Source organism: Poecilia reticulata, chromosome 8 (genome assembly GCF_904066995.2).
Source record: "Poecilia reticulata chromosome 8, P_reticulata-male-v2, whole genome shotgun sequence".
Lineage (NCBI taxonomy): Eukaryota > Metazoa > Chordata > Actinopteri > Cyprinodontiformes > Poeciliidae > Poecilia > Poecilia reticulata.
In genome coordinates, this window is record NC_088837.1 from 27,156,788 (window position 1) to 27,182,090 (window position 25,303).

At 52.1% G+C, this 25,303-nt stretch overlaps 1 protein-coding gene across 2 annotated transcripts; it reads right to left on the reverse strand.

The window, feature by feature from the left end:
- Positions 1–1,507: 1,507 nt before the first annotated feature.
- doc2a (double C2-like domains, alpha) lies at positions 1,508–25,092 on the reverse strand. 2 transcript variants are annotated; one of them, XM_081610417.1, is made up of 12 exons: positions 24,171–25,092; positions 19,511–20,117; positions 16,462–16,767; positions 15,412–15,491; positions 8,911–8,985; positions 6,669–6,778; positions 5,430–5,556; positions 5,043–5,102; positions 3,568–3,743; positions 3,007–3,088; positions 1,962–2,058; positions 1,508–1,831 (listed from the first exon to the last, which is right to left on the reverse strand). In XM_081610417.1, exons 2-12 carry the CDS (start codon positions 19,617–19,619, stop codon positions 1,695–1,697), a joined length of 1,359 nt encoding a protein of 452 aa, XP_081466543.1. In that variant the 5' UTR covers positions 19,620–20,117; positions 24,171–25,092; the 3' UTR covers positions 1,508–1,694. The 2 variants fall into 2 exon arrangements, with proteins under 2 accessions (XP_081466543.1, XP_081466544.1); XM_081610418.1 differs by lacking the exon at positions 19,511–20,117 and having other exon boundaries at positions 1,517–1,831; positions 24,171–25,090.
- Between the last annotated feature and the right edge of the window lie 211 nt (positions 25,093–25,303).

Here is a 25,303-nt window from a genome sequence, read left to right on the forward strand (position 1 = left end):
GTAATCTGGATTATCAGTAATCTGGATTATCAGTAATCTCTAGTTGCTAACGTTTACTCAGTTTTCACCAAGTTTTTCACAACTCTGGAAGCTCCTGGAACTGGACCGGAACCGGACCGTCAGACAGTGGGAGGAGCCTCTCCTCCATAAAGGGGCGGAGCCTGAAGGACCAGATGAAGGTGGTCCATCACCAGGGAAAAGGTCAAAGGTCGCCGGCCTCCACTGACTCCGTCTAACGCTGCTGTGGGACTTGAGGCTCCGAAATGCAAAACTTCACAAATCATACGACCAATAATCAATAATCATAATAATAATGGCTTCATGCAGAGAGTGAAGCGTCAGTCCAAGACGAGGCGGATCGCCCGGATCCTGTAAACATGCTGTAGTCTCTGAGGCGATCAGCGACCGAAACGTTTCCAGTTGATCAGAGACGGAGGCGCGGTGACTGCCTGTGGCGGCCGCAGGCGGTGACTGCAGGCGGCGACTGCAGGCGGTGACTGCAGGCGGTGACTGCAGGCGGCGACTGCAGGCGGCGACTGCTAGCGGCGACTGCTAGCGGCAACTGCAAGCGGCCACCGCAGGCGGTGACTGCAGGCGGTGACTGCAGGCGGTGACTGCAGGCGGTGACTGCAGGCGGCGACTGCAGGCGGTGACTGCTAGCAGCGACTGCAAGCGGCGACTGCAGGCGGCCACCGCAGGCGGTGACTGCAGGCGGCGACTGCAGGCGGTGACTGCTAGCGGTGACGGCAGGCGGTGACTGCTAGCGGCGACTGCAGGCGGTGACTGCTAGCGGTGACGGCAGGCGGCATCACGCCGACCGCAGGCGGCCACCGCAGGCGGTGACTGCAGGCGGCGACTGCAGGCGGCGACTGCAGGCGGTGACTGCTAGCGGTGACGGCAGGCGGCGTCACGCCGACCGCAGGCAGAGACCGCAGGCGGCCACCGCAGGCGGTGACTGCTAGCAGCGACTGCAAGCGGCGACTGCAGGCGGCCACCGCAGGCGGCGACTGCAGGCGGCGACTGCAGGCGGTGACTGCTAGCGGTGACGGCAGGCGGTGACTGCTAGCGGTGACGGCAGGCGGCGTCACGCCGACCGCAGGCGGCCACCGCAGGCGGTGACTGCAGGCGGCGACTGCAGGCGGTGACTGCTAGCGGTGACGGCAGGCGGCGTCACGCCGACCGCAGGCAGAGACCGCAGGCGGCCACCGCAGGCGGTGACTGCAGGCGGTGACTGCTAGCGGTGACGGCAGGCGGCGTCACGCCGACTGCAGGCGGCGACTGCAGGCGGTGACTGCTAGCGGTGACGGCAGGCGGCGTCACGCCGACCGCAGGCAGAGACCGCAGGCGGCCACCGCAGGCGGTGACTGCAGGCGGTGACTGCTAGCGGTGACGGCAGGCGGCGTCACGCCGACCGCAGGCAGAGACCGCAGGCGGCCACCGCAGGCGGTGACTGCAGGCGGTGACTGCAGGCGGTGACTGCAGGCGGCGACTGCAGGCGGTGACTGCTAGCGGTGACGGCAGGCGGCATCACGCCGACCGCAGGCAGAGACCGCAGGCGGCCACCGCAGGCGGTGACTGCAGGCGGCGACTGCAGGCGGCGACAGCAGGCGGCGACAGCAGGCGGTGACCGCAGGCGGCGACTGCATGCGGCGTCACGGCAACCGCAGGCGGCGACCGCAGGCAGCGTCACGGCGTTAGTCGTGGCTGGAGCTCTGCGGCAGCTCATTGGTCAGGATGTGCCAGCGCTCCACCCGCTGACCTTTGTTCTTCAGGCAGTCCATCCAGTGGCGAAGGGCGTCGCCCTGAGAGCGGCAGCTCAGGAACACGCCGCCTGGACACAGGAAGGACAGGAAGTTCCTTCTGGAGACTGAACACCTGCAGACAGTGAGGCTACGCTTTGTGCTGCATGGTCGTTCATCATGTGATCCACTGGGATCCACTGGGATCCCTGACCATCTCACCAATGAAGTCATTGGACCGTCCCAGGTCATGGTCCCACACCGTCACCTCCAGAGTCTTCTTGGCCAGCTCCGACAGTGAGACGTCGTAGGAAAACTCCTGCAGCGAACAGAAACAAAGAGATCAGGAAACATTGGAGACTTTTATTCTGAAGAGATGTGGCTGGGAAACGTCATGTTTCAAATCGGTCAATATCGATATTGACCGATTTTGCTCTCTCCAGGTTGCCGTTTTTATTTCTGAATATGTTGCTGCACAAGTTAGGTTGTTGCTAGGCAACCAAAGAGAGAGTGAGTTGATGCTACCAGCTAGCTTAGCCAGCTGTGAGAGGTGAGCAGCTGAAGCCTCTCCTCTGCCTACATCTCCCAGAATGCTTTGCTGATTAGAGATCAGTTCCTGAATGTTCTGTCAGACGTACCTACTGATATCGATCACGTTTAGATATTGTTATCGATTTATCGTCTGGCCCCAGGCAGCAGCAGAGGCTTTTATTGTGAAGAGATCAGGAAGCAGAGTGAGCAGGAAGCTGTGTGTGTTTGTGTGTGTGTGTGTTTGTGTGTGTGTCTGTCTGTCTGTCTGTGTGTGTGTGTGTGTGTTTGTCTGTCTGTCTGTGTGTGTGTGTGTGTGTGTGTGTGTGTCTGTCTGTCTGTGTGTGTGTGTGTGTGTGTATGTGTCAGTGTGTATGTGTCAGTGTGTGTGTGTCAGTGTGTGTGTGTGTCAGTGTGTGTGTGTGTGTGTCTGTGTATACCTGTGTGTGTGTGTGCGTGGGTGTGTGTCAGAGTGTGTGTGTGTCAGTGTGTGTGTGTGTCAGTGTGTGTGTGTGTGTGTGTGTCTGTGTATACCTGTGTGTGTGTGTGCGTGGGTGTGTGTGTCGATGTGTGTCTGTCTGTGTGTGTGTGTGTGTGTCAGAGTGTGTGTGTGTGTCTGTGTGTACCTGTGTGTGTGTGTGCGTGGGTGTGTGTGTCGATGTGTGTGTGTCAGAGTGTGTGTCTGTCTGTGTGTGTGTGTGTGTCTCTGTGTGTGTGTGTGTACCTGTGTGCAGCTCACCTGGTTGAACTCCGGGTTCAGGGTCCTCTTCATCACGGCGGTTTTGTGTTTGGATTTCTTCTGGATGTCGGGCTTCAGGTATCTGACAGAGAAAATCGTCTTTTATTTTGAAAGGATGAAGGTTTTTGTCGTTAACCGAATGAACGGCGTGAGTTTGAGGAAAACCGACCCGGTTCTGGTTCTGGTCCAGTTGAACCAGAACCTGGGTTCTGTCGGGTCGGAGCTCTGAGCAGGAGGTTCTGCTGGGAAATGGGTCGGTTCTGATTGTCATCTAGAACCAGACATCTGAAAGCTAGACAGAAAACTACCAGAACCAGAACCAGAACCGGGCCCGTCTGTCCTGAGAAGCCTCCATCACCTCCAACCGTAGGGGGCGCTGTTCGTACAGTAGCTCTGTAAAACCTGCACTTTGGGTCTTTGTCATTTATGATGTAGGATTAAAACGTTTCTGCTGTTCATGTTTTACAGACGGCGTCCGGATGACCTCTGCCCTCCACCGGGGAAGCCCCGCCCTCCACCGGGGAAGCCCCGCCCTCCACCGGGGAAGCCCCGCCCACTCACATTTTGACGTAGGGGTCAGAGAAGCCGTTGACGTCCATGGCGGCCAGGTGAGCGCAGCGCCTCACGCCGACACAGAGGGCGCCGCTGAGCCGGCCTTCGCCTCCATCAGGCAGGAAGTGCAGCGACAGCAGCAGGCGGCCGCGTTCCTCCAGGCTGTGCAGCTGCTGGTTCTCCCACTGCAGACCAGTGAGACCAGTTCACTCAGACTAACTGGGGCCTTTCCCACTGGGCTGCTTTGAAACTCCAGGACTGGGAATGAGTCCCACCAGTTAAACCATCAGAAGGTCAGCTGGAGGTCAACTGAGTCTGGACAGAGTCCAGGAACCTCCAGAAACAGGAAGCTGTGGCCAGACGGCGTCTGACAGCAACAACATCCTGATGACGTCATCAGACGGGAACCGCGGCGTACCCTGATGACGTCATCAGACGGGAACCGCGGCGTACCCTGATGACGTCATCAGGCTAGCCGCGGCATAGCGGCTGGGACTAGTGACATACCCGTCACTAGTCCCAGTTTAATCCCAGTTCAATCCAAGTCTAATCCCAGTTCAATCCCAGTTTAATCCAAGTCTAATCCCAGTTTAACCCCAGTTCAATCCCAGTTCAATCCCAGTTTAGTCCCAGTTCAATCCCAGTCTAATCCCAGTTCAATCCCAGTTTAACCCCAGCTCAATCCCAGTTCATTGTCAGTTCATTCCCAGTTCAATCCCAGTTTAATCCCAGTTTAATCCCAGTTTATTCCCAGTTCAAGCCCAGTTTATTCCCAGTTCAATCCCAGTTCAAGCCCAGTTCAATCCCAGTTTAGTCCCAGTCTAATCCCAGTTCATTCCCAGTTTAATTCCAGTTCATTACCAGTTTAATCCCAGTTCATTACCAGTTTAATCCCAGTTCAATCCCAGTCTAATCCCAGTTCATTCCCAGTTCAAGCCCAGTTCAATCCCAGTTTAGTCCCAGTCTAATCCCAGTTCATTCCCAGTTTAATCCCAGTTTATTCCCAGTTTATTCCCAGTTTAATCCCAGTTTATTCCCAGTTCAAGCCCAGTTCAATCCCAGTTTAGTCCCAGTCTAATCCCAGTTCATTCCCAGTTTAATCCCAGTTTATTCCCAGTTCATTCCCAGTTTAATCCCAGTTTAATCCCAGTTCATTCCCAGTTTAATCCCAGTTCATTCCCAGTTTAATCCCAGTTTATTCCCAGTCTAATCCCAGTTTAATCCCAGTTTAATCCCAGTTTAATCCCAGTTTATTCCCAGTCTAATCCCAGTTTCATCCCAGTCTAATCCCAGTTTCATCCCAGTCTAATCCCAGTTTAATCCCAGTTTAATCCCAGTTTAATCCCAGTTTATTCCCAGTCTAATCCCAGTTTCATCCCAGTCTAATCCCAGTTTCATCCCAGTCTAATCCCAGTTTATTCCCAGTCTAATCCCAGTCTAATCCCAGTCTAATCCCAGTTTAATCCCAGTTTAATCCCGCTCACCTCTCTCAGGTAGCAGGACATTCCTCTCAGAGCTTCTCCCATGGCGGTGGGGGACGGCAGCTGGAGGACGCAGAGACAGGACAAGGTGAGGACGTTTGGTCCACACTCTGAAACGGACCCGTCCAGAACCGTCTACTGTCCTTCTGAGCCGGTTCTAAAGTATCTGGATCAGTGGTTCTGTCAGCAGAAATCTACTTGGTTTAAAGTCTCAGAACGTCGTTCGTCTCGTCCGGCCTCACAGGAAACAGGAAGCAGGAAGTCGCAGCTGCTAGCGGCTAGCTGCTAGCAGGTAGCGGCTAGCAGGTAGCGGCTAGCAGCTAGCGGCTCGGTTCTGGTCCATTAAAACCTTTACTTGATGTTTATGAAAATGTCAGATTCAGGTTTTACCGGCGGCGGATGCTCCAGGCAGGTGTGGAAATGTTTGGACTGGTCCGGTTTGACCCGCTTCAGGGGAACCCGGGACTCTCCGATCAACTCGTTATGGGTCAATTTGTCCTCATCGCAGACGGTCAACCTGGGACACGGAGACAGAGGGACATGGAGACACGGAGACATGGAGACAGAGAGACATGGAGACACGGAGACAGAGAGACATGGAGACACGAAGACAGAGAGACACGGAGACAGAGAGACATGGAGACAGAGGGACATGGAGACACGGAGACAGAGAGACATGGAGACAGAGGGACATGGAGACACGGAGACAGAGAGACATGGAGACAGAGAGACATGGAGACACGAAGACAGAGAGACACGGAGACAGAGAGACATGGAGACACGAAGACAGAGAGACACGGAGACAGAGAGACATGGAGACAGAGGGACATGGAGACACGGAGACAGAGAGACATGGAGACAGAGAGACATGGAGACACGAAGACAGAGAGACACGGAGACAGAGAGACAGAGAGACATGGAGACACGGAGACAGAGAGACATGGAGACACGGAGACAGAGAGACATGGAGACACGGAGACAGAGAGACATGGAGACATGGAGACAGAGAGACACGGAGACAGAGAGACATGGAGACACGGAGACAGAGAGACATGGAGACATGGAGACAGAGAGACATGGAGACACGGAGACAGAGAGACATGGAGACACGGAGACATGGAGACACGGAGACATGGAGACACGGAGACAGACATGGAGACAGAGAGACATGGAGACACGGAGACAGACAGACATGGAGACACGGAGACATGAGTGTTGGTAATATTACATATTTTCCCAATACTACTCATTAAGATATAAATGTCTCAGTTTTAAACTAAATATTAAATTAACAAGTTAATATTAAAAGTTAAATATTTAGTTTAAAACTGAGACATTTATCATGGACTTGGAAAAACGAATCGTTTCTGAGGCTGAATGGTCCAAATTATTCTCAGGTTCTGATTGTCAGAACTGGACCAGAACCTTCAGAACCAGGAAGAGAAACAGGAAAGGAGCCAATGAGGGATGAAGTAGGAAAACCAGTACAGCCCACAGAAACCAGTTCACACCAGCCTGCTGGCCCAGTTGGGAGCTGCTCAGGAAATGCTGGTTGCCATGGTGACCCCGCTGGAAGAACCACTTCTGGACCATCAGATGAATAAAACGAGCTCCGTTTGAATTCTCCACCTGAGCGTCTTCCTGTGCATATCCTCCTCTGTGATCCCACAGTAGGTCAGCGTCTCATTCCAGGAGGGATTCAGGCTGTTTCTGATCGTCTTCGTCTTCAGCTTGTTGGCCTGAAACACAGAGACAGAAGGGACACGGGGACAGGCGGGACAAGTCGTCTTCAGCTATTTGTCCACATAGGCTATTGCTCACTTCTTTAGTTTGATTCGTTGTGTCAGAAACTGTTTGCGACAGCATCAAGCTAGCAACAAGCTAGCAACAAGCTAGCATCAAGCTAGCAACAAGCTAGCTAGCATCAGGATATCCTGCATGTTCTGATCCACTGAGTCTGAGGAGTACAACTGTCTTAAATCCAGAAATTATTTACCTTCCATCTTCAGATGGAGACAAACTAATTGAGCTCCAGCAGCAGAATTATAAAGCATGAGAAATGTGCTAGAGGTTAGCTGGCAGCATGCTAACAGTTACCCTGCAGTGTACTAAGGTTTAGCTTGCAGTAGGGGCGCCGTATAGATGAAAAGGTTCTGACAACTCCATGACCAGCAGGGGGCCCTCCACACTTTTATATATGTTTTTTTTGTTCATAGAATTTTTTTTAAACGCCCTCTCAATTACAAAATTAATTATATTGTGTTTTCTAAAATAGTTTTTACCAGTTAATATAAAATGTTACCCTCCCAGACCAAATCACACATCTACATTTGCCCTGAACCCCCCTGGATCTGCATGAAATGGTTCGTTCCTGCTTCACGGTGACGTTTTCAGCTGCAGTCAGTGAAAGACAAGAACGACTGGCTGTTACTAAGCTGCCTAGAAAAGTTATAAAATCAGATTTTCAAAAAATAGACAGTGACAAATAAGTGTTAATTTATAACCCAGTTTTTCTCCTAGAGAGGTGAGTAGACTGTGTGACTATCAACCATTTAGCATAGTTAGCTTAGCTACAAACTACTGTTTGCCTCCTTTTCACTAACATTTAATGACTTAAGGAAAGAAATTACCAGCATATTCATATATAACTTGTACCTTTTACCACTTAACAGGTGAGTCAGTCAGCAGCAGCTCTAACCCACGTCCCTCCTGACCTGTTCTCTCCTCAGGGAAATTAAAGCTGCAGTAACTTTTATATAAATATTTTTGTTAAAACTGTCATTATGTTGTGACAGTATATGAGAGGTAATCTGTGAAAAATCTATTTCCTCTGCTTTCTCTCAGTGCTGGAAACAACCAGAGGCAGGAGAGTTATAGTGCTGTCAATCACAATCTCATGTGGTGCTGCTCATCCCTATGCTGCAGCTAGCATAGCTTGTTGTGAATGCTCAGTTTAGCTAGCATAGCTACCAATGATGGCAGTTAAACGGTTTCCTGTAATGATAAGTTGTTTCTCCCCCATTAGCACATTTAGCAGTGAGTGAATGAGGATGATTGACAGCGCTAAGACCCTCCTCCTGGTTCTGATTGGTTATTTTGGTCAGAACGGTGCATCACTTTAACCAGTAATTCAGGAAGCAGATGGAGGAGATGATTGTTTTCAGATTATCTGTCTCATAACAAACTGCTACATGGTGACAGCTGTAACAAATATGGAGAAACATATTTTATTAAAGTGCAGCTTGAATAAAATGCAGCTACTAGCATGTTTAGAAGTCTGGACTGTTTTATGTGTATGTTGCTCATTGCTATAGACTGTTGTCACGGAGACATTTCGGTATCTAAACTCATAGAAAACATTAACAACCTACTAGCATCCTGGATGTGGACTGTTGGATGTAAAACTCATGAGCAGCAAATATTGATATAGCAGTAAAATAGTAAATATTGAGCTAATTATCAGCATTGAACCAAACAAATCAAGGCAGATGCAGCTTTTAAAACTGTGACGCTTTTTATGGGTCAGATTGACTCAAAACGTTGGAACAGCAGCTGGTCAGGGGCCCAAGATTCCTGGTGGCCCCTGGCTTGCAGCATGCTAACGGTTAGTAAGTAGCATGCTAATGGTTAGTCAGCAGCATGCTAATGGTTAGCCAATAGCATGCTAAACGTTAGCCTGTAGCGTGCTAAAGGTTAGCCAGTAGCATGCTAATAGTTAGTGCGACTCCAGCTTTCCCTGCCTCACACTGATCCCTAGCAGCAGCAGCGTAGAGCAAAAAGCAGGTTCCTATCAGTCAAAGTGGAGCAGGATGGTTTGACCTTTGACCTGTGATCTTCATACAGTCCACTAGTGATGCTGGGAGCGACTCACCTTGCTGGCTCCAGGCAGCAGGTGAAGCTTGACGTAGGGATCAGCTAAACCGTTGAAGTCCATGGGCTTCAGACCCTGAAACAACATCAGCCGAGTCAGTTTACAGAGATGGATCCACTCCACCCAGAACCCACTGAGCCCACGGCCCGACGGAGCCCACGGCCCCACGGAGCCCACGGCCCGACGGAGCCCACTGAGCCCGACGGAGCCCACGGCCCGACGGAGCACACAGACTGATGGAGTACATGGCCCCACGGAGCCCACGGCCCGACGGAGCCCACAGACCGATGGAGCCCATGGCCCCACGGAGCCCACTGCCCCACGGACCGATGGAGCTCCGTGGTTTTGTTCAATGTGTGACCTTTTTATGAGACATTTTTAATTTAGCAGTGTTTGATCTGAAGCCGTCTCACTCAGACGCCCCCTGGTGGTGAGTCAGGAGGTGGAGCAGGTGGTGAGTCAGGTGGTGGAGCAGGAGGTGAGTCAGGTGGTGAGTCAGGTGGTGAGTCAGGAGGTGAGTCAGGAGGTGAGTCAGGATGTGGAGCAGGTGGTGAGTCAGGTGGTGGAGCAGGTGGTGAGTCAGGTGGTGAGTCAGGTGGTGAGTCAGGAGGTGGAGCAGGTGGTGAGTCAGGAGGTGAGTCAGGAGGTGGAGCAGGTGGTGAGTCAGGTGGTGGAGCAGGTGGTGAGTCAGGTGGTGAGTCAGGTGGTGAGTCAGGTGGTGAGTCAGGAGGTGGAGCAGGTGGTGAGTCAGGAGGTGGAGCAGGTGGTGAGTCAGGTGGTGAGTCAGGTGGTGGAGCAGGTGGTGAGTCAGGTGGTGAGTCAGGTGGTGAGTCAGGTGGTGAGTCAGGTGGTGAGTCAGGTGGTGAGTCAGGAGGTGGAGCAGGTGGTGAGTCAGGAGGTGGAGCAGGTGGTGAGTCAGGTGGTGAGTCAGGTGGTGGAGCAGGTGGTGAGTCAGGTGGTGAGTCAGGTGGTGAGTCAGGTGGTGAGTCAGGTGGTGAGTCAGGTGGTGAGTCAGGAGGTGGAGCAGGTGGTGAGTCAGGAGGTGGAGCAGGTGGTGAGTCAGGTGGTGAGTCAGGTGGTGGAGCAGGTGGTGAGTCAGGTGGTGAGTCAGGTGGTGAGTCAGGTGGTGAGTCAGGAGGTGGAGCAGGTGGTGAGTCAGGAGGTGAGTCAGGAGGTGAGTCAGGTGGTGAGTCAGGATGTGGAGCAGGTGGTGAGTCAGGTGGTGGGTCAGGTGGTGGAGCAGGTGGTGAGTCAGGAGGTGAGTCAGGAGGTGAGTCAGGATGTGGAGCAGGTGGTGAGTCAGGTGGTGGAGCAGGTGGTGAGTCAGGTGGTGAGTCAGGTGGTGAGTCAGGTGGTGAGTCAGGATGTGGAGCAGGTGGTGAGTCAGGTGGTGAGTCAGGAGGTGAGTCAGGATGTGGAGCAGGTGGTGAGTCAGGAGGTGGAGCAGGTGGTGAGTCAGGTGGTGGAGCAGGTGGTGAGTCAGGTGGTGAGTCAGGTGGTGAGTCAGGAGGTGGAGCAGGTGGTGAGTCAGGAGGTGGAGCAGGTGGTGAGTCAGGTGGTGAGTCAGGTGGTGGAGCAGGTGGTGAGTCAGGTGGTGAGTCAGGTGGTGAGTCAGGATGTGGAGCAGGTGGTGAGTCAGGTGGTGAGTCAGGAGGTGAGTCAGGATGTGGAGCAGGTGGTGAGTCAGGAGGTGGAGCAGGTGGTGAGTCAGGTGGTGGAGCAGGTGGTGAGTCAGGTGGTGAGTCAGGTGGTGAGTCAGGAGGTGGAGCAGGTGGTGAGTCAGGAGGTGGAGCAGGTGGTGAGTCAGGTGGTGGAGCAGGTGGTGAGTCAGGTGGTGAGTCAGGTGGTGAGTCAGGTGGTGGAGCAGGTGGTGAGTCAGGTGGTGGAGCAGGTGGTGAGTCAGGTGGTGAGTCAGGTGGTGAGTCAGGAGGTGGAGCAGGTGGTGAGTCAGGTGGTGAGTCAGGAGGTGAGTCAGGAGGTGGAGCAGGAGGTGAGTCAGGAGGTGAGTCAGGAGGTGGAGCAGGAGGTGAGTCAGGTGGTGAGTCAGGAGGTGGAGCAGGTGGTGAGTCAGGTGGTGGAGCAGGTGGTGAGTCAGGTGGTGGAGCAGGTGGTGAGTCAGGTGGTGAGTCAGGAGGTGGAGCAGGTGGTGAGTCAGGTGGTGAGTCAGGAGGTGGAGCAGGTGGTGAGTCAGGAGGTGGAGCAGGTGGTGGAGCAGGTGGTGAGTCAGGAGGTGGAGCAGGTGGTGAGTCAGGAGGTGAGTCAGGTGGTGGAGCAGGTGGTGAGTCAGGTGGTGGAGCAGGTGGTGGAGCAGGTGGTGAGTCAGGTGGTGAGTCAGGTGGTGAGTCAGGAGGTGGAGCAGGTGGTGAGTCAGGAGGTGGAGCAGGTGGTGGAGCAGGTGGTGAGTCAGGAGGTGAGTCAGGTGGTGGAGCAGGTGGTGAGTCAGGTGGTGAGTCAGGAGGTGGAGCAGGTGGTGAGTCAGGTGGTGAGTCAGGTGGTGAGTCAGGAGGTGGAGCAGGTGGTGAGTCAGGTGGTGAGTCAGGTGGTGAGTCAGGAGGTGGAGCAGGTGGTGAGTCAGGTGGTGAGTCAGGAGGTGGAGCAGGTGGTGAGTCAGGTGGTGAGTCAGGAGGTGGAGCAGGTGGTGGAGCAGGTGGTGAGTCAGGTGGTGAGTCAGGTGGTGAGTCAGGAGGTGAGTCAGGAGGTGGAGCAGGAGGTGAGTCAGGTGGTGAGTCAGGTGGTGAGTCAGGAGGTGAGTCAGGAGGTGGAGCAGGAGGTGAGTCAGGTGGTGAGTCAGGAGGTGAGTCAGGAGGTGGAGCAGGTGGTGAGTCAGGTGGTGAGTCAGGTGGTGAGTCAGGAGGTGAGTCAGGAGGTGGAGCAGGAGGTGAGTCAGGAGGTGAGTCAGGAGGTGGAGCAGGTGGTGAGTCAGGTGGTGAGTCAGGAGGTGGAGCAGGAGGTGGAGCAGGTGGTGAGTCAGGTGGTGAGTCAGGAGGTGAGTCAGGAGGTGGAGCAGGTGGTGGAGCAGGTGGTGAGTCAGGTGGTGAGTCAGGTGGTGAGTCAGGAGGTGAGTCAGGAGGTGGAGCAGGAGGTGAGTCAGGTGGTGAGTCAGGAGGTGAGTCAGGAGGTGGAGCAGGTGGTGAGTCAGGAGGTGGAGCAGGAGGTGGAGCAGGTGGTGAGTCAGGTGGTGAGTCAGGAGGTGAGTCAGGTGGTGAGTCAGGAGGTGAGTCAGGAGGTGGAGCAGGTGGTGAGTCAGGTGGTGAGTCAGGAGGTGGAGCAGGTGGTGAGTCAGGTGGTGAGTCAGGTGGTGAGTCAGGAGGTGGAGCAGGAGGTGAGTCAGGAGGTGGAGCAGGAGGTGGAGCAGGTGGTGAGTCAGGAGGTGAGTCAGGTGGTGAGTCAGGAGGTGGAGCAGGAGGTGGAGCAGGTGGTGAGTCAGGAGGTGGAGCAGGAGGTGGAGCAGGTGGTGAGTCAGGAGGTGAGTCAGGTGGTGAGTCAGGCGGTGGAGCAGGAGGTGAGTCAGGTGGTGGAGCAGGAGGTGAGTCAGGTGGTGAGTCAGGTGGTGGAGCAGGTGGTGGAGCAGGTGGTGAGTCAGGAGGTGAGTCAGGTGGTGAGTCAGGAGGTGGAGCAGGTGGTGAGTCAGGTGGTGGAGCAGGTGGTGAGTCAGGTGGTGAGTCAGGAGGTGGAGCAGGTGGTGAGTCAGGTGGTGAGTCAGGAGGTGGAGCAGGTGGTGGAGCAGGTGGTGAGTCAGGTGGTGAGTCAGGTGGTGAGTCAGGAGGTGAGTCAGGAGGTGGAGCAGGAGGTGAGTCAGGTGGTGAGTCAGGAGGTGAGTCAGGAGGTGGAGCAGGTGGTGGAGCAGGTGGTGAGTCAGGTGGTGAGTCAGGTGGTGAGTCAGGAGGTGAGTCAGGAGGTGGAGCAGGAGGTGAGTCAGGTGGTGAGTCAGGAGGTGAGTCAGGAGGTGGAGCAGGTGGTGAGTCAGGTGGTGAGTCAGGAGGTGAGTCAGGAGGTGGAGCAGGAGGTGGAGCAGGTGGTGAGTCAGGTGGTGAGTCAGGAGGTGAGTCAGGTGGTGAGTCAGGAGGTGGAGCAGGTGGTGAGTCAGGTGGTGAGTCAGGAGGTGGAGCAGGTGGTGAGTCAGGAGGTGGAGCAGGAGGTGGAGCAGGTGGTGAGTCAGGTGGTGAGTCAGGTGGTGGAGCAGGTGGTGAGTCAGGTGGTGAGTCAGGAGGTGGAGCAGGTGGTGAGTCAGGAGGTGAGTCAGGTGGTGGAGCAGGTGGTGAGTCAGGTGGTGGGTCAGGTGGTGAGTTCAGGTGGTGGGGCAGGTGGTGAGTCAGGTGGTGGGGCAGGTGGTGAGTCAGGTGGTGAGTCAGGTGGTGGAGCAGGTGGTGAGTCAGGTGGTGAGTCAGGTGGTGAGTCAGGTGGTGAGTCAGGTGGTGAGTCAGGTGGTGAGTCAGGAGGTGGAGCAGGTGGTGAGTCAGGAGGTGGAGCAGGTGGTGAGTCAGGTGGTGAGTCAGGTGGTGGAGCAGGTGGTGAGTCAGGTGGTGAGTCAGGTGGTGAGTCAGGTGGTGAGTCAGGAGGTGGAGCAGGTGGTGAGTCAGGAGGTGAGTCAGGAGGTGAGTCAGGTGGTGAGTCAGGATGTGGAGCAGGTGGTGAGTCAGGTGGTGGGTCAGGTGGTGGAGCAGGTGGTGAGTCAGGAGGTGAGTCAGGAGGTGGGTCAGGAGGTGGAGCAGGTGGTGAGTCAGGAGGTGAGTTCAGGTGGTGAGTCAGGAGGTGAGTCAGGTGGTGGGTCAGGTGGTGGAGCAGGTGGTGAGTCAGGTGGTGAGTCAGGAGGTGAGTTCAGGTGGTGGGTCAGGAGGTGGAGCAGGAGGTGGAGCAGGTGGTGAGTCAGGTGGTGGGTCAGGAGGTGAGTCAGGTGGTGAGTCAGGAGGTGAGTCAGGTGGTGGGTCAGGTGGTGGAGCAGGAGGTGGAGCAGGAGGTGAGTCAGGTGGTGAGTCAGGTGGTGAGTCAGGAGGTGAGTCAGGAGGTGGAGCAGGAGGTGAGTCAGGTGGTGGAGCAGGAGGTGGAGCAGGAGGTGAGTCAGGTGGTGAGTCAGGTGGTGAGTTCAGGTGGTGAGTCAGGAGGTGGAGCAGGAGGTGAGTCAGGTGGTGAGTCAGGTGGTGAGTCAGGAGGTGGAGCAGGTGGTGAGTCAGGAGGTGGAGCAGGTGGTGAGTCAGGTGGTGGAGCAGGTGGTGAGTCAGGTGGTGAGTCAGGTGGTGAGTCAGGTGGTGGAGCAGGTGGTGAGTCAGGTGGTGAGTCAGGTGGTGAGTCAGGTGGTGAGTCAGGAGGTGGAGCAGGAGGTGAGTCAGGTGGTGGAGCAGGTGGTGAGTTCAGGTGGTGAGTCAGGTGGTGGAGCAGGTGGTGAGTCAGGTGGTGAGTCAGGAGGTGGAGCAGGAGGTGGAGCAGGAGGTGAGTCAGGTGGTGAGTCAGGAGGTGGAGCAGGTGGTGAGTTCAGGTGGTGAGTCAGGAGGTGGAGCAGGAGGTGAGTCAGGTGGTGAGTCAGGTGGTGAGTCAGGTGGTGAGTCAGGAGGTGGAGCAGGAGGTGAGTTCAGGTGGTGAGTCAGGAGGTGGAGCAGGTGGTGAGTTCAGGTGGTGAGTCAGGAGGTGGAGCAGGTGGTGAGTCAGGTGGTGAGTCAGGAGGTGGAGCAGGAGGTGAGTCAGGTGGTGAGTCAGGTGGTGAGTTCAGGTGGTGAGTCAGGTGGTGGAGCAGGTGGTGAGTCAGGTGGTGAGTCAGGAGGTGGAGCAGGAGGTGAGTCAGGTGGTGGAGCAGGTGGTGAGTTCAGGTGGTGAGTCAGGTGGTGGAGCAGGTGGTGAGTCAGGTGGTGAGTCAGGAGGTGGAGCAGGAGGTGGAGCAGGAGGTGAGTCAGGTGGTGAGTCAGGAGGTGGAGCAGGTGGTGAGTTCAGGTGGTGAGTCAGGAGGTGGAGCAGGAGGTGAGTCAGGTGGTGAGTCAGGAGGTGGAGCAGGTGGTGAGTTCAGGTGGTGAGTCAGGAGGTGGAGCAGGTGGTGAGTCAGGTGGTGAGTCAGGAGGTGGAGCAGGAGGTGAGTCAGGTGGTGAGTCAGGTGGTGAGTCAGGTGGTGAGTCAGGAGGTGGAGCAGGAGGTGAGTTCAGGTGGTGAGTCAGGAGGTGGAGCAGGTGGTGAGTTCAGGTGGTGAGTCAGGAGGTGGAGCAGGTGGTGAGTCAGGTGGTGAGTCAGGAGGTGGAGCAGGAGGTGAGTCAGGTGGTGAGTCAGGTGGTGAGTTCAGGTGGTGAGTCAGGTGGTGGAGCAGGTGGTGAGTCAGGTGGTGAGTCAGGTGGTGAGTCAGGAGGTGGAGCAGGAGGTGAGTCAGGTGGTGGAGCAGGTGGTGAGTCAGGTGGTGGAGCAGGTGGTGAGTCAGGTGGTGGAGCAGGTGGTGAGTCAGGTGGTGAGTCAGGAGGTGGAGCAGGTGGTGAGTTCAGGTGGTGGAGCAGGTGGTGGAGTTCAGGCGGCGGCGCCGTTCCTCACCTTGGCCCGCAGCACGGTGCAGTGCAGCTCGCTGCAGCTCGCGTCGTAGCGCAGCTCGAACTCCAGCGTTCCCAGAGCGGCTGAGGAGACCGAGAGGAAGAGGAGGATGAGGAAGATAACAGAGCAACAGCAGCAACCCAGAAACATCCAGCAGCACCTGAACGCAGCATCAGGAGCACCTCATGGAACATCCATCACTATGTTACCTTCTGAACCCATGAGGCGATAAACATGTTTAGTGAGGATGTCTGTTCGATGTGTGATCAAAGCTCCGGCTCTCAGCTGCTCGTTAAAACAATCAGCCTGAACGGCGGCCTAGTCAAAGCCCAGGCAGGCTGGAAACGTCTCGTTGATCTGAGTCGGAATCCTGTTCCTGATGAAGCTCCGTCTGATCCGCTGGGATCCTGCAGATCTATTTAGCTAACGACGTTATTTCATTAAACCACAAGAGAGATTTTAAAAACCAGCACTAGCTGATCTGATGTTTATGGCTCTAATAAACAGGAAGTGGGAGTTGCTAGCTAGCATGTTAGCAACATGCCAGCTAGCATGTTAGCAACATGCCAGCTAGCATGTTAGCAACATGCCAGCTAGCATGTTAGCAACATGCCAGCTAGCATGTTAGCAACATGCCAGCTAGCATGTAGCTCACAGCTCTAAAAATGGAGCCTCTGGTAAGGCACGGAGCTCGGCTGACGTTTCCGTCTTTAACTCCTTCCTGGAAAAGACAAAACCAACTAACGCTTTGAAATTTTCCTGTAATGTTGATGAAACGCAGCATGAGGTGGTCATAATGATGTGCAGGTTGGGCTGGATCATATCCACCAAAGTGGGCGGAGCCAAGAGGGGCATTACAGACACATCAACTCGCCGCCGCCTGGCTCATCCTGAGGTTTCACACAAACGGCCGTCGGCAGGACGGCTGCTGGTCTAATGCGTGAAGACTGACGAGGCGTTCCTGAACGCGCCGTGCAGGAGCCACATGGAGACGTGTGAACACTGACTGCTACAGCGTTTCATGCATTCACAGACCAGCAGGCGGCGGCTCACTGCTGTCGTCGCTGTCCTCGCTGTTGATGTCCACCGACGTTTCCACGCTGCTGTTCTGGGACGACGACCCGCCTCGCCCCCACTGGGCCCGCAGCGGCGACAGCAGGTTGGCCCCGCCCTCCGGCGCCGCCGCAGCGGGGGGGCTGAGGGCCACCGGGGACGGAGGGGTGGGGGAGGTGGGGGACAGGCGGGGGAAGTAGGCAGAGATCTGCCGGATGGGCCTGATGGGACCAGGACAGACGTCTATGGCCATGTGTTCCTGGATGGACACGCTGAGCTTCTTTCCTCTCTGCACCGTCATGGAGTCTGGGGGACAGGGGACGGGGGACAGGATGGACAGGGGATGGGGGACAGGATGCACAGGGGATGGGATGGACAGGGGACGGGATGGACAGGGGACGGGATGGACAGGATGGAGAGGGGACGGGATGGACAGGGGACGGGGGACAGGATGGAGAGACAGCTAAGCTTTACAATCTACTGTTAGCAAACTAATGTTCAGTTTTGTCGGGTCCATTTCTAAGGCTTTGGACTCCAGTAGAACCAGTAGAACCAGTGGAACCAGTGGAACCTGTAGACCCAGTGGAACCAGTAGAACCAGTGGAACCAGTGGAACCTGTAGACCCAGTGGAACCAGTAGAACCTGTAGAACCTGTAGAACCTGTAGAACCAGTGGAACCAGTGGAACCAGTGGAACCTGTAGACCCAGTGGAACCTGTGGAACCAGTAGAACCAGTGGAACCAGTAGAACCAGTGGAACCTGTAGACCCAGTGGAACCAGTGGAACCAGTAGAACCAGTGGAACCAGTGGAACCAGTGGAACCTGTAGACCCAGTGGAACCAGTAGAACCAGTGGAACCAGTGGAACCTGTAGACCCAGTGGAACCTGTAGACCCAGTGGAACCAGTAGAACCAGTGGAACCAGTGGAACCTGTAGACCCAGTGGAACCTGTAGACCCAGTGGAACCAGTGGAACCAGTAGAACCAGTGGAACCAGTAGAACCAGTAGAACCAGTGGAAGCAGTAGAACCAGTGGAACCAGTGGAACCTGTAGAACCAGTGGAACCAGTAGAACCAGTGGAACCTGTAGACCCAGTGGAACCAGTGGAACCAGTAGAACCAGTGGAACCAGTGGAACCAGTGGAACCTGTAGACCCAGTGGAACCAGTAGAACCAGTGGAACCAGTGGAACCAGTGGAACCAGTAGAACCAGTGGAACCAGTGGAACCAGTGGAACCTGTAGACCCAGTGGAACCAGTAGAACCAGTGGAACCAGTGGAACCAGTAGAACCAGTGGAACCAGTGGAACCAGTAGAACCAGTGGAACCAGTAGAACCAGTGGAACCAGTGGAACCAGTAGAACCAGTGGAACCAGTGGAACCAGTAGAACCAGTGGAACCTGTGGAACCTGTAGAACCAGTGGAACCTGTGGAACCTGTAGAACCAGTGGAACCAGTGGAACCAGTAGAACCAGTGGAACCAGTGGAACCAGTAGAACCAGTGGAACCTGTAGACCCAGTGGAACCAGTGGAACCTGTAGACCCAGTGGAACCAGTGGAACCAGTAGAACCAGTGGAACCAGTAGAACCAGTGGAACCTGTAGACCCAGTGGAACCAGTGGAACCTGTGGAACCAGTAGAACCAGTAGAACCAGTGGAACCAGTGGAACCAGTAGAACCAGTGGAACCTGTAGACCCAGTGGAACCAGTGGAACCTGTAGAACCAGTGGAACCAGTAGAACCAGTGGAACCAGTGGAACCAGTAGAACCAGTAGACCCAGTGGAACCAGTGGAACCTGTAGACCCAGTGGAACCAGTGGAACCTGTGGAACCAGTAGAACCTGTAGAACCAGTGGAACCAGTAGAACCAGTGGAACCTGTAGACCCAGTGGAACCAGTGGAACCAGTAGAACCAGTAGACCCAGTGGAACCAGTGGAACCTGTAGACCCAGTGGAACCAGTAGAACTAGTGGAACCTGTAGAACCAGTGGAACCAGTAGAACCAGTGGAACCTGTAGACCCAGTGGAACCAGTGGAACCAGTAGAACCAGTAGACCCAGTGGAACCAGTGGAACCTGTAGACCCAGTGGAACCAGTGGAACCTGTGGAACCAGTAGAACCTGTAGAACCAGTGGAACCAGTAGAACCAGTGGAACCTGTAGAACCAGTGGAACCAGTGGAACCAGTAGAACCAGTGGAACCAGTGGAACCAGTAGAACCAGTAGACCCAGTGGAACCAGTGGAACCTGTAGACCCAGTGGAACCAGTGGAACCTGTGGAACCAGTAGAACCTGTGGAACTAGTAGAACCAGTGGAACCAGTAGAACCTGTAGAACCAGTGGAACCAGTGGAACTAGTAGAACCAGTGGAACCAGTAGAACCTGTAGAACCAGTGGAACCAGTAGAACCAGTGGAACCTGTAGACCCAGTGGAACCAGTGGAACCAGTGGAACTAGTAGAACCAGTGGAACCAGTAGAACCTGTAGAACCAGTGGAACCAGTAGAACCTGTAGACCCAGTGGAACCAGTGGAACCTGTGGAACCAGTAGAACCAGTGGAACCAGTGGAACTAGTAGAACCAGTGGAACCTGTAGACCCAGTGGAACCAGTGGAACCTGTGGAACCAGTAGAACCAGTGGAACCAGTAGAACCAGTGGAACCAGTAGAACCAGTGGAACCAGTGGAACCTGTAGACCCAGTGGAACCTGTGGAACCTGTAGAACCAGTGGAACCAGTGGAACCAGTAGAACCAGTGGAACCAGTGGAACCAGTGGAACCTGTAGACCCAGTGGAACCAGTGGAACCAGTAGAACCAGTAGAACCAGTAGAACCAGTGGAACCTGTAGACCCAGTGGAACCAGTAGAACCAGTAGAACCAGTAGAACCAGTGGAACCAGTAGAACCAGTGGAACCAGTGGAACCAGTGGAACCTGTAGACCCAGTGGAACCAGTGGAACCTGTAGACCCAGTGGAACCAGTGGAACCATGACTCCAACCTCGACCAGAACCACTGCTGACCCAAAAGAACCCAAAGCCCGTCTGACCCAGACCGTGTAGAAGACGTTCTGGTAGCTGCTGGTTCTGAGTCTGTTCTTCCTCAACCGGCCGCGATGCGTTCAGGGCCCAACCACCCGACCAGCAGTAGATCAATAGATTCATCGATGCTGTGGACAGACGATGAATAACGACCTAATTCAGACTGAAAGCTTCACATTCAGCCTCTTTCTGCTCAGTGAGGCTGAGGGAGCAAAGCTTCGCTGTGAAGGTAGATGTTTCTGCCGCAGCGAGGCCATCTGCCCACAGACCGATTCGACTCGCTGCTGCTGGAGAAAAGAGGATTTACTGAAAATTTCCTGCCTGCGTCTGTTTGGGATTCAGATCCTCCCACATTCAGTCCAACCAGCCGCTGCGCAGCAACACGGCTGCTGGAAGCTGATCCACTGCGGAGGAGGAGCCCCGATGTATGGGAGCAGCAGCAGAAATGCAGCTGATTGACATCATGGAGGGAAAAAGCTGATCCAGGTCAGACGTTCAGCCCAGATGTTCCTGAACGCACCACAGCCGTCCTGCTGTAAATCTGCTGAGGATCCAGAAGTTTCTCCTCCAGAGTTTCAGGAACGGATCTGAAGCGCCGCAGATCTCCAGGAGCTGCAGGAACTAAATAAACCACTGATTCTTCAGAATAAGGACCAAACGGGTTTTAATTTTAACATAATTTGTTGTTATTTCTCAACTTGATGTTTGCAAATATGACAAATAATGTTTGGAAATGTAAAGATGCTAAGCTACGGGCTCCCAGCTGCAACATTTTTTTAAAATTACATTTTTAATGGACCTGACCCAGAACGCTGTCATCACCATCTGACAAAATAAATATAAAATGATTTTTAATGACCCTGTTTGTGATATTTTACTCATTTTACAGACAAAATGCTTCTCAAGAAACAAAATAAATATTATTTAAAACAAAAAGTCCATCTGATGGAGTTGGCCCAGAGCTGAAGGTGACAAACTGGTGAGTAAAATGAAAAACTTGGTACATGTGAAGTAATGCAATTTATGTAAAATACATTAAAATGAATTAATTGCACATTTAAGTGAGATTTGACAACAATTTCACTGAAAGAGTCAGAAAAACTCTGAGTTGACGAAAAGCTAAGCTACCTCCGTTTATATGATGTTATTCTGAAGGAGGCCATGTTGTAGCTCATCAGGTCCATGAAATCTTTACATTTTACCAAAATTAAGCTTTTATTTCACAAACTTCATCAAAGTTTAGTAAATAGTCAGTTATGGTGTTGACACGTCATGGTTGTGATGAACAACTTAGGAATGAAAAGAAGAAAAAACTAAATAACTTAAGCTAACCGGAGCTAACTAGCCCTGTTACCAAAGGAAGAAACAGGAAGTGGTCATGGGGTCCTCAGAAGTTCTGGTGCCCCCAATAATGCCTGATTTATTTTTACATTCTTTTCATTTATGACGGTGTTGACAAAAACTAGGGACACATTTCAATGGAGTTGGAAAATATATAAAAATGATTTTTAATTCAATTTATTGATACTTTTATAATTATTTATATGGCTACTTATAGTTAATGGTAATAATATGTAATTTTAGTATTTCTTTAATTGTTTTAAACTATTATAATGTATTGAGTTCTGCTCCTGGACGAGGGATTTTACAGGCATCATCCACCGACTACAATGTTTAAAATAAAATAATATTCAGCAAATACCTGGAAAACATACATTGTTGTGATCACATGACCCAGGTTAGTCAGATATTTGAAAAAATTATATTTTGTGTATATTTTATTCGAATTTTGTGCTTTATCCATAGGACCCGTTTTGTCCCTATTCTCAAGAATCACTGAAATACATGAGATGCACAAACTAGTCACATTTTAACAAAGAAAGGTCAAATGTCAGACGTGAATATCGTCCAATCAGAAGGCGTAAACATCTGATTCTACGCTTTGCTGCGCTCTGGACCCTCAGTTAAGCAGAAACCATGGACCTTACCACAGGGCCGCGTTTCATTGGCTAATGGCCATTTTACCTCACAGCACAGCTACCACATGCCTGACCGGCTCACAAACACAAGCTACAGTAGTAAACATGCTAATGTACATCGTGGACTAGCAGACAGGCAGAAAGTTTTTGCGTCAGAACTCGAATGGTTCTCCACCGTCAGTGGGAATCTGTACAGGTGATGTCAGGTATCCTGATCGTGTTTGTGGAACTAAAATTCACAGATTTCCAAAATCTGAAACGGAAAGTCTTGCTTGGATCAAAGCTTGTGCACGACGCATTAGCTGCTCAACCGTCGTAGGATCAATAAGAACAAAGTGTCTGCTGGCGTAAGTATTATTGCTTTGCTTTCTTTGTGTTTAGTGAATGAAAAAAATAGTCAATAATAAAAACATCCATTATGAAAACCTTTTAGCCAAGTACAGCATAATGGCAGTACCGATACAACTTCTACATCCTGAAGCCTGTCAGTTACAGCCTTACGATAGCTGAACAGATCAATATGCAATATGTACCGAATCTGACATACATTAAAGATTTTATTTTACCTGAAAAGGCTTTTTACTAAACTGTAATCGTGTTAGCCACGCTAGTTTTTACTAAACTGTAATCATGTTAGCCACGCTAGCTTTTACTAAACTGTAATCGTGTTAGCCACGCTAGCTTTTACTAAACTATAATCGTGTTAGCCACGTTAGCTTTTACTAAACTATAATCGTGTTAGCCACGCTAGCTTTTACTAAACTATAATCATGTTAGCCACGCTAGCTTTTACTAAACTGTAATCGTGTTAGCCACGCTAGCTTTTACTAAACTGTAATCGTGTTAGCCACGCTAGTTTTTACTAAACTGTAATCATGTTAGCCACGCTAACTTTTACTAAACTGTAATCGTGTTAGCCACGCTAGCTTTTACTAAACTGTAATCGTGTTAGCCACGCTAGTTTTTACTAAACTGTAATCATGTTAGCCACGCTAACTTTTACTAAACTGTAATCGTGTTAGCCACGCTAGCTTTTACTAAACTGTAATCGTGTTAGCCACGCTAGCTTTTACTAAACTGTAATCGTGTTAGCCACGCTAGCACCGAGTACCGTGTATCAGTCCTAGGCACATTCAAACCCTCTAAACCATGAATGCCCGACTCACCCAGCCTTCCAAGAACAACAGCCATCAGTGATCTTGTCTATATTTATGCTGAGGGTCTGAGGATCTGCTGTTTTCCTCATCGACTGGTAGCATTTAGCTGCAACGCCACAATGTTAGAGGCATCGTGTGGCTAAAACATCTTGATGTCGTCCAGAAAAGATGACATGAACTTGTTGGTTCCCTTGTCGTGGCTGATATTTTGTGAAAATCCGGCAGAAATGCTAAACTAATCGACTCAGAAATATTCTGCAGAGTCAGTCGGAGTGAAAGACGCCATGTTTACATAGAAGCTAAGAACCGCGAGGCTTTGTTTGTGAGACATGCAGCCATGTGGGGTTTTAGAGGGTGTTTCTGGGCGGAGCTTGGTGAGGTCCATTACCTCCTGGAGGCGTGGCCTGTGTTTAAATTTACGTCGCTAGCGTTATGTACATAACGCTCCAGCTCAACGTTATGAAGCTAACGGGAGATTACCTGCCGATCTGAACAAGGCGGCTCAGACGTTAATATTAATATTTGGGGGCGTGGCCTAAGCGGCCTGAATGGCATCCCTCACTTCCTGCTGACTATGATCCCAAAGCAGCAGAAAAAATAACGTTATTGTTAATAACTTCTCCTTCTGCTCGGTTGGCCTGGCAGAAAATCTACCAGACAATCAGAGTGGATGGCAGAAAGCCCAAATTGTCTGTGAAGGGAAATGAGAATCTAGTGGAACAGAGCAGGAAGGCGATAGCCAGGCCAGCGCTGGACGCTAACTATAAAAAAGTGTTGCCATGATAATCCAGACTGAGTCTCTGGTAAACTGTCAACAACAGTGGAGCCGTTAGCCTAGCACTGCTTTAGCCATGCTGGTTGTTCTTCCTAAACGTGCCGTAATATCTGCTCTATCGCCCCCTATCTGCACGGAGGAAGGCGTTTCTCGGTGCATGTTGCTGGTAAATCAGAGGCTTCAATGATTAAAACGTGGAAAGGTCTCAGCTGTTGCCCTCTGGGCCTGTAGGTGGCGCTTTGCAGCTTCCAGCAGATTTTGTGTTTTAGTTCCTGCAGAGCGCCAGCCAGAGCTGGAACTGAGACGTTGGAAAGGAAACTTTGAGCCTCGTCCTGACGCTGGAGCATTTTTCATTTTCTGGATGGAGGAAATACTAGAGCAGCCAGCCATATGCAACACATTTCACAGTTCAAACTAAATATTACAGCAGATACAACACGCCGACGGAGAGGTTTCTCCTCACTGTTCACAACCTCCACTTAACAAATTCAGGAATTTTCCTGGAATCCTGTTTTCATTGAATGCATCAGCTCAGTTTTATGTAAACTGATCTGCGTTTTCCCTTTGAAGCAGATGAAGTTATATAAACCCAGCAGCTCTTTTGTTCCCATGCAGCGCTGACACTGAACGCATCTCAGCTCCTGCAGTGAAACAGTGAGGAAAGTCCTGCAGCTCCTGCATGTGTCACTTTCTAAAGCTGAACAGAAAAAGCCGACAATGTTCAGAGAAGTTAAATCCCAAAGAGCGGAGAGGAGCTGCTTACCTTTGATTGTGGGAGTGGAGGAGATTCCTGCACCAGCAAGACGGAGGGTCTGCACTAACAGGTGGAGAGACGAGCAGCGAGCAGGAGGAGGAGGAGGAAGAGGAGGAGGAGGAAGAGGAGGAGGAAGAGGAGGACTCCCTGTGACTGATCCACTCCTCCTGTCTGCTCCTCGCTGCTCCAGATTCTGATATTTCTAATATTTCGTCGCTCAGCTTCACATTCATCTGCAATGTCAACAGCGATGAAATGAAGCTCTTCCTTTAATCACACATGTATTAGACGCCCCCCCCCCTCCCCCTCCTCTTCCTCCTCTTCCTCCTCAGGCTGTGGGGGGTGGCAGAGTAAAATAATGTGCCAACAGCAGCATCTGTCTTTCTGCTCCTCTGTATAATTTGAGCTTAATGATGCCTAATGATACATGTGTGATCCAACACCATCTCACAGGAAGGCTGAGGAAGACGTGGCCTCCTCCTCTTCCTCAGAGGTGTCCCTGGGGTGAAGGATCTTCCTCCTCCTCTCCATCCGCCCACTCAGCAGCAGCTCAGCCAGCCGGACTTTCTCTGCGCTCCTGATCAGGAGCCTCATGTGAAACCAGGAACTTTTCTGTTGCTTTGCTGATTTTCCAGCTGCTTCTGTTTATTTAGGGGTGTCAGAGTAGAGGCAGCGATGTGAAAAGGCGTGTTCTCTCCTAGAAGTTTATCTAATGTTTCCTTTAGCATTTTGCAAACTTTCAAAACGTTCGGCTAATTTTGCTTCCTCTAACTTAATTTTTCCAAATAAATTCTAAAGAGTTAATTTTCTAGGCTGTTTTGTAAACTTTTAGCTTAATAACTTTCTAAATCTGTGCTGAAAGTTTGGTGAGAAAAAGTTAAGAATTCTAAGACTTTTCTTCTTCTTCTTCTTCTTCTTCTTCTTCTTCTTCTTCTTCTTCTTCTTCTTCTTCTTCTTCTTCTTCTTCTTCATTAGCGTTTGGCCAGAAACGTTAGTATACATTACCGCCACCTGCTGGAGGCAAACATGTTGTTCTGTAGATTACAAGACAATAAATTGCAGTTAAATATACAAATATTTTGGACAAAATTTCTACTCCTGAATATTTTTGTTTTTTATTGAAATACCTTAAGAAAACGAAA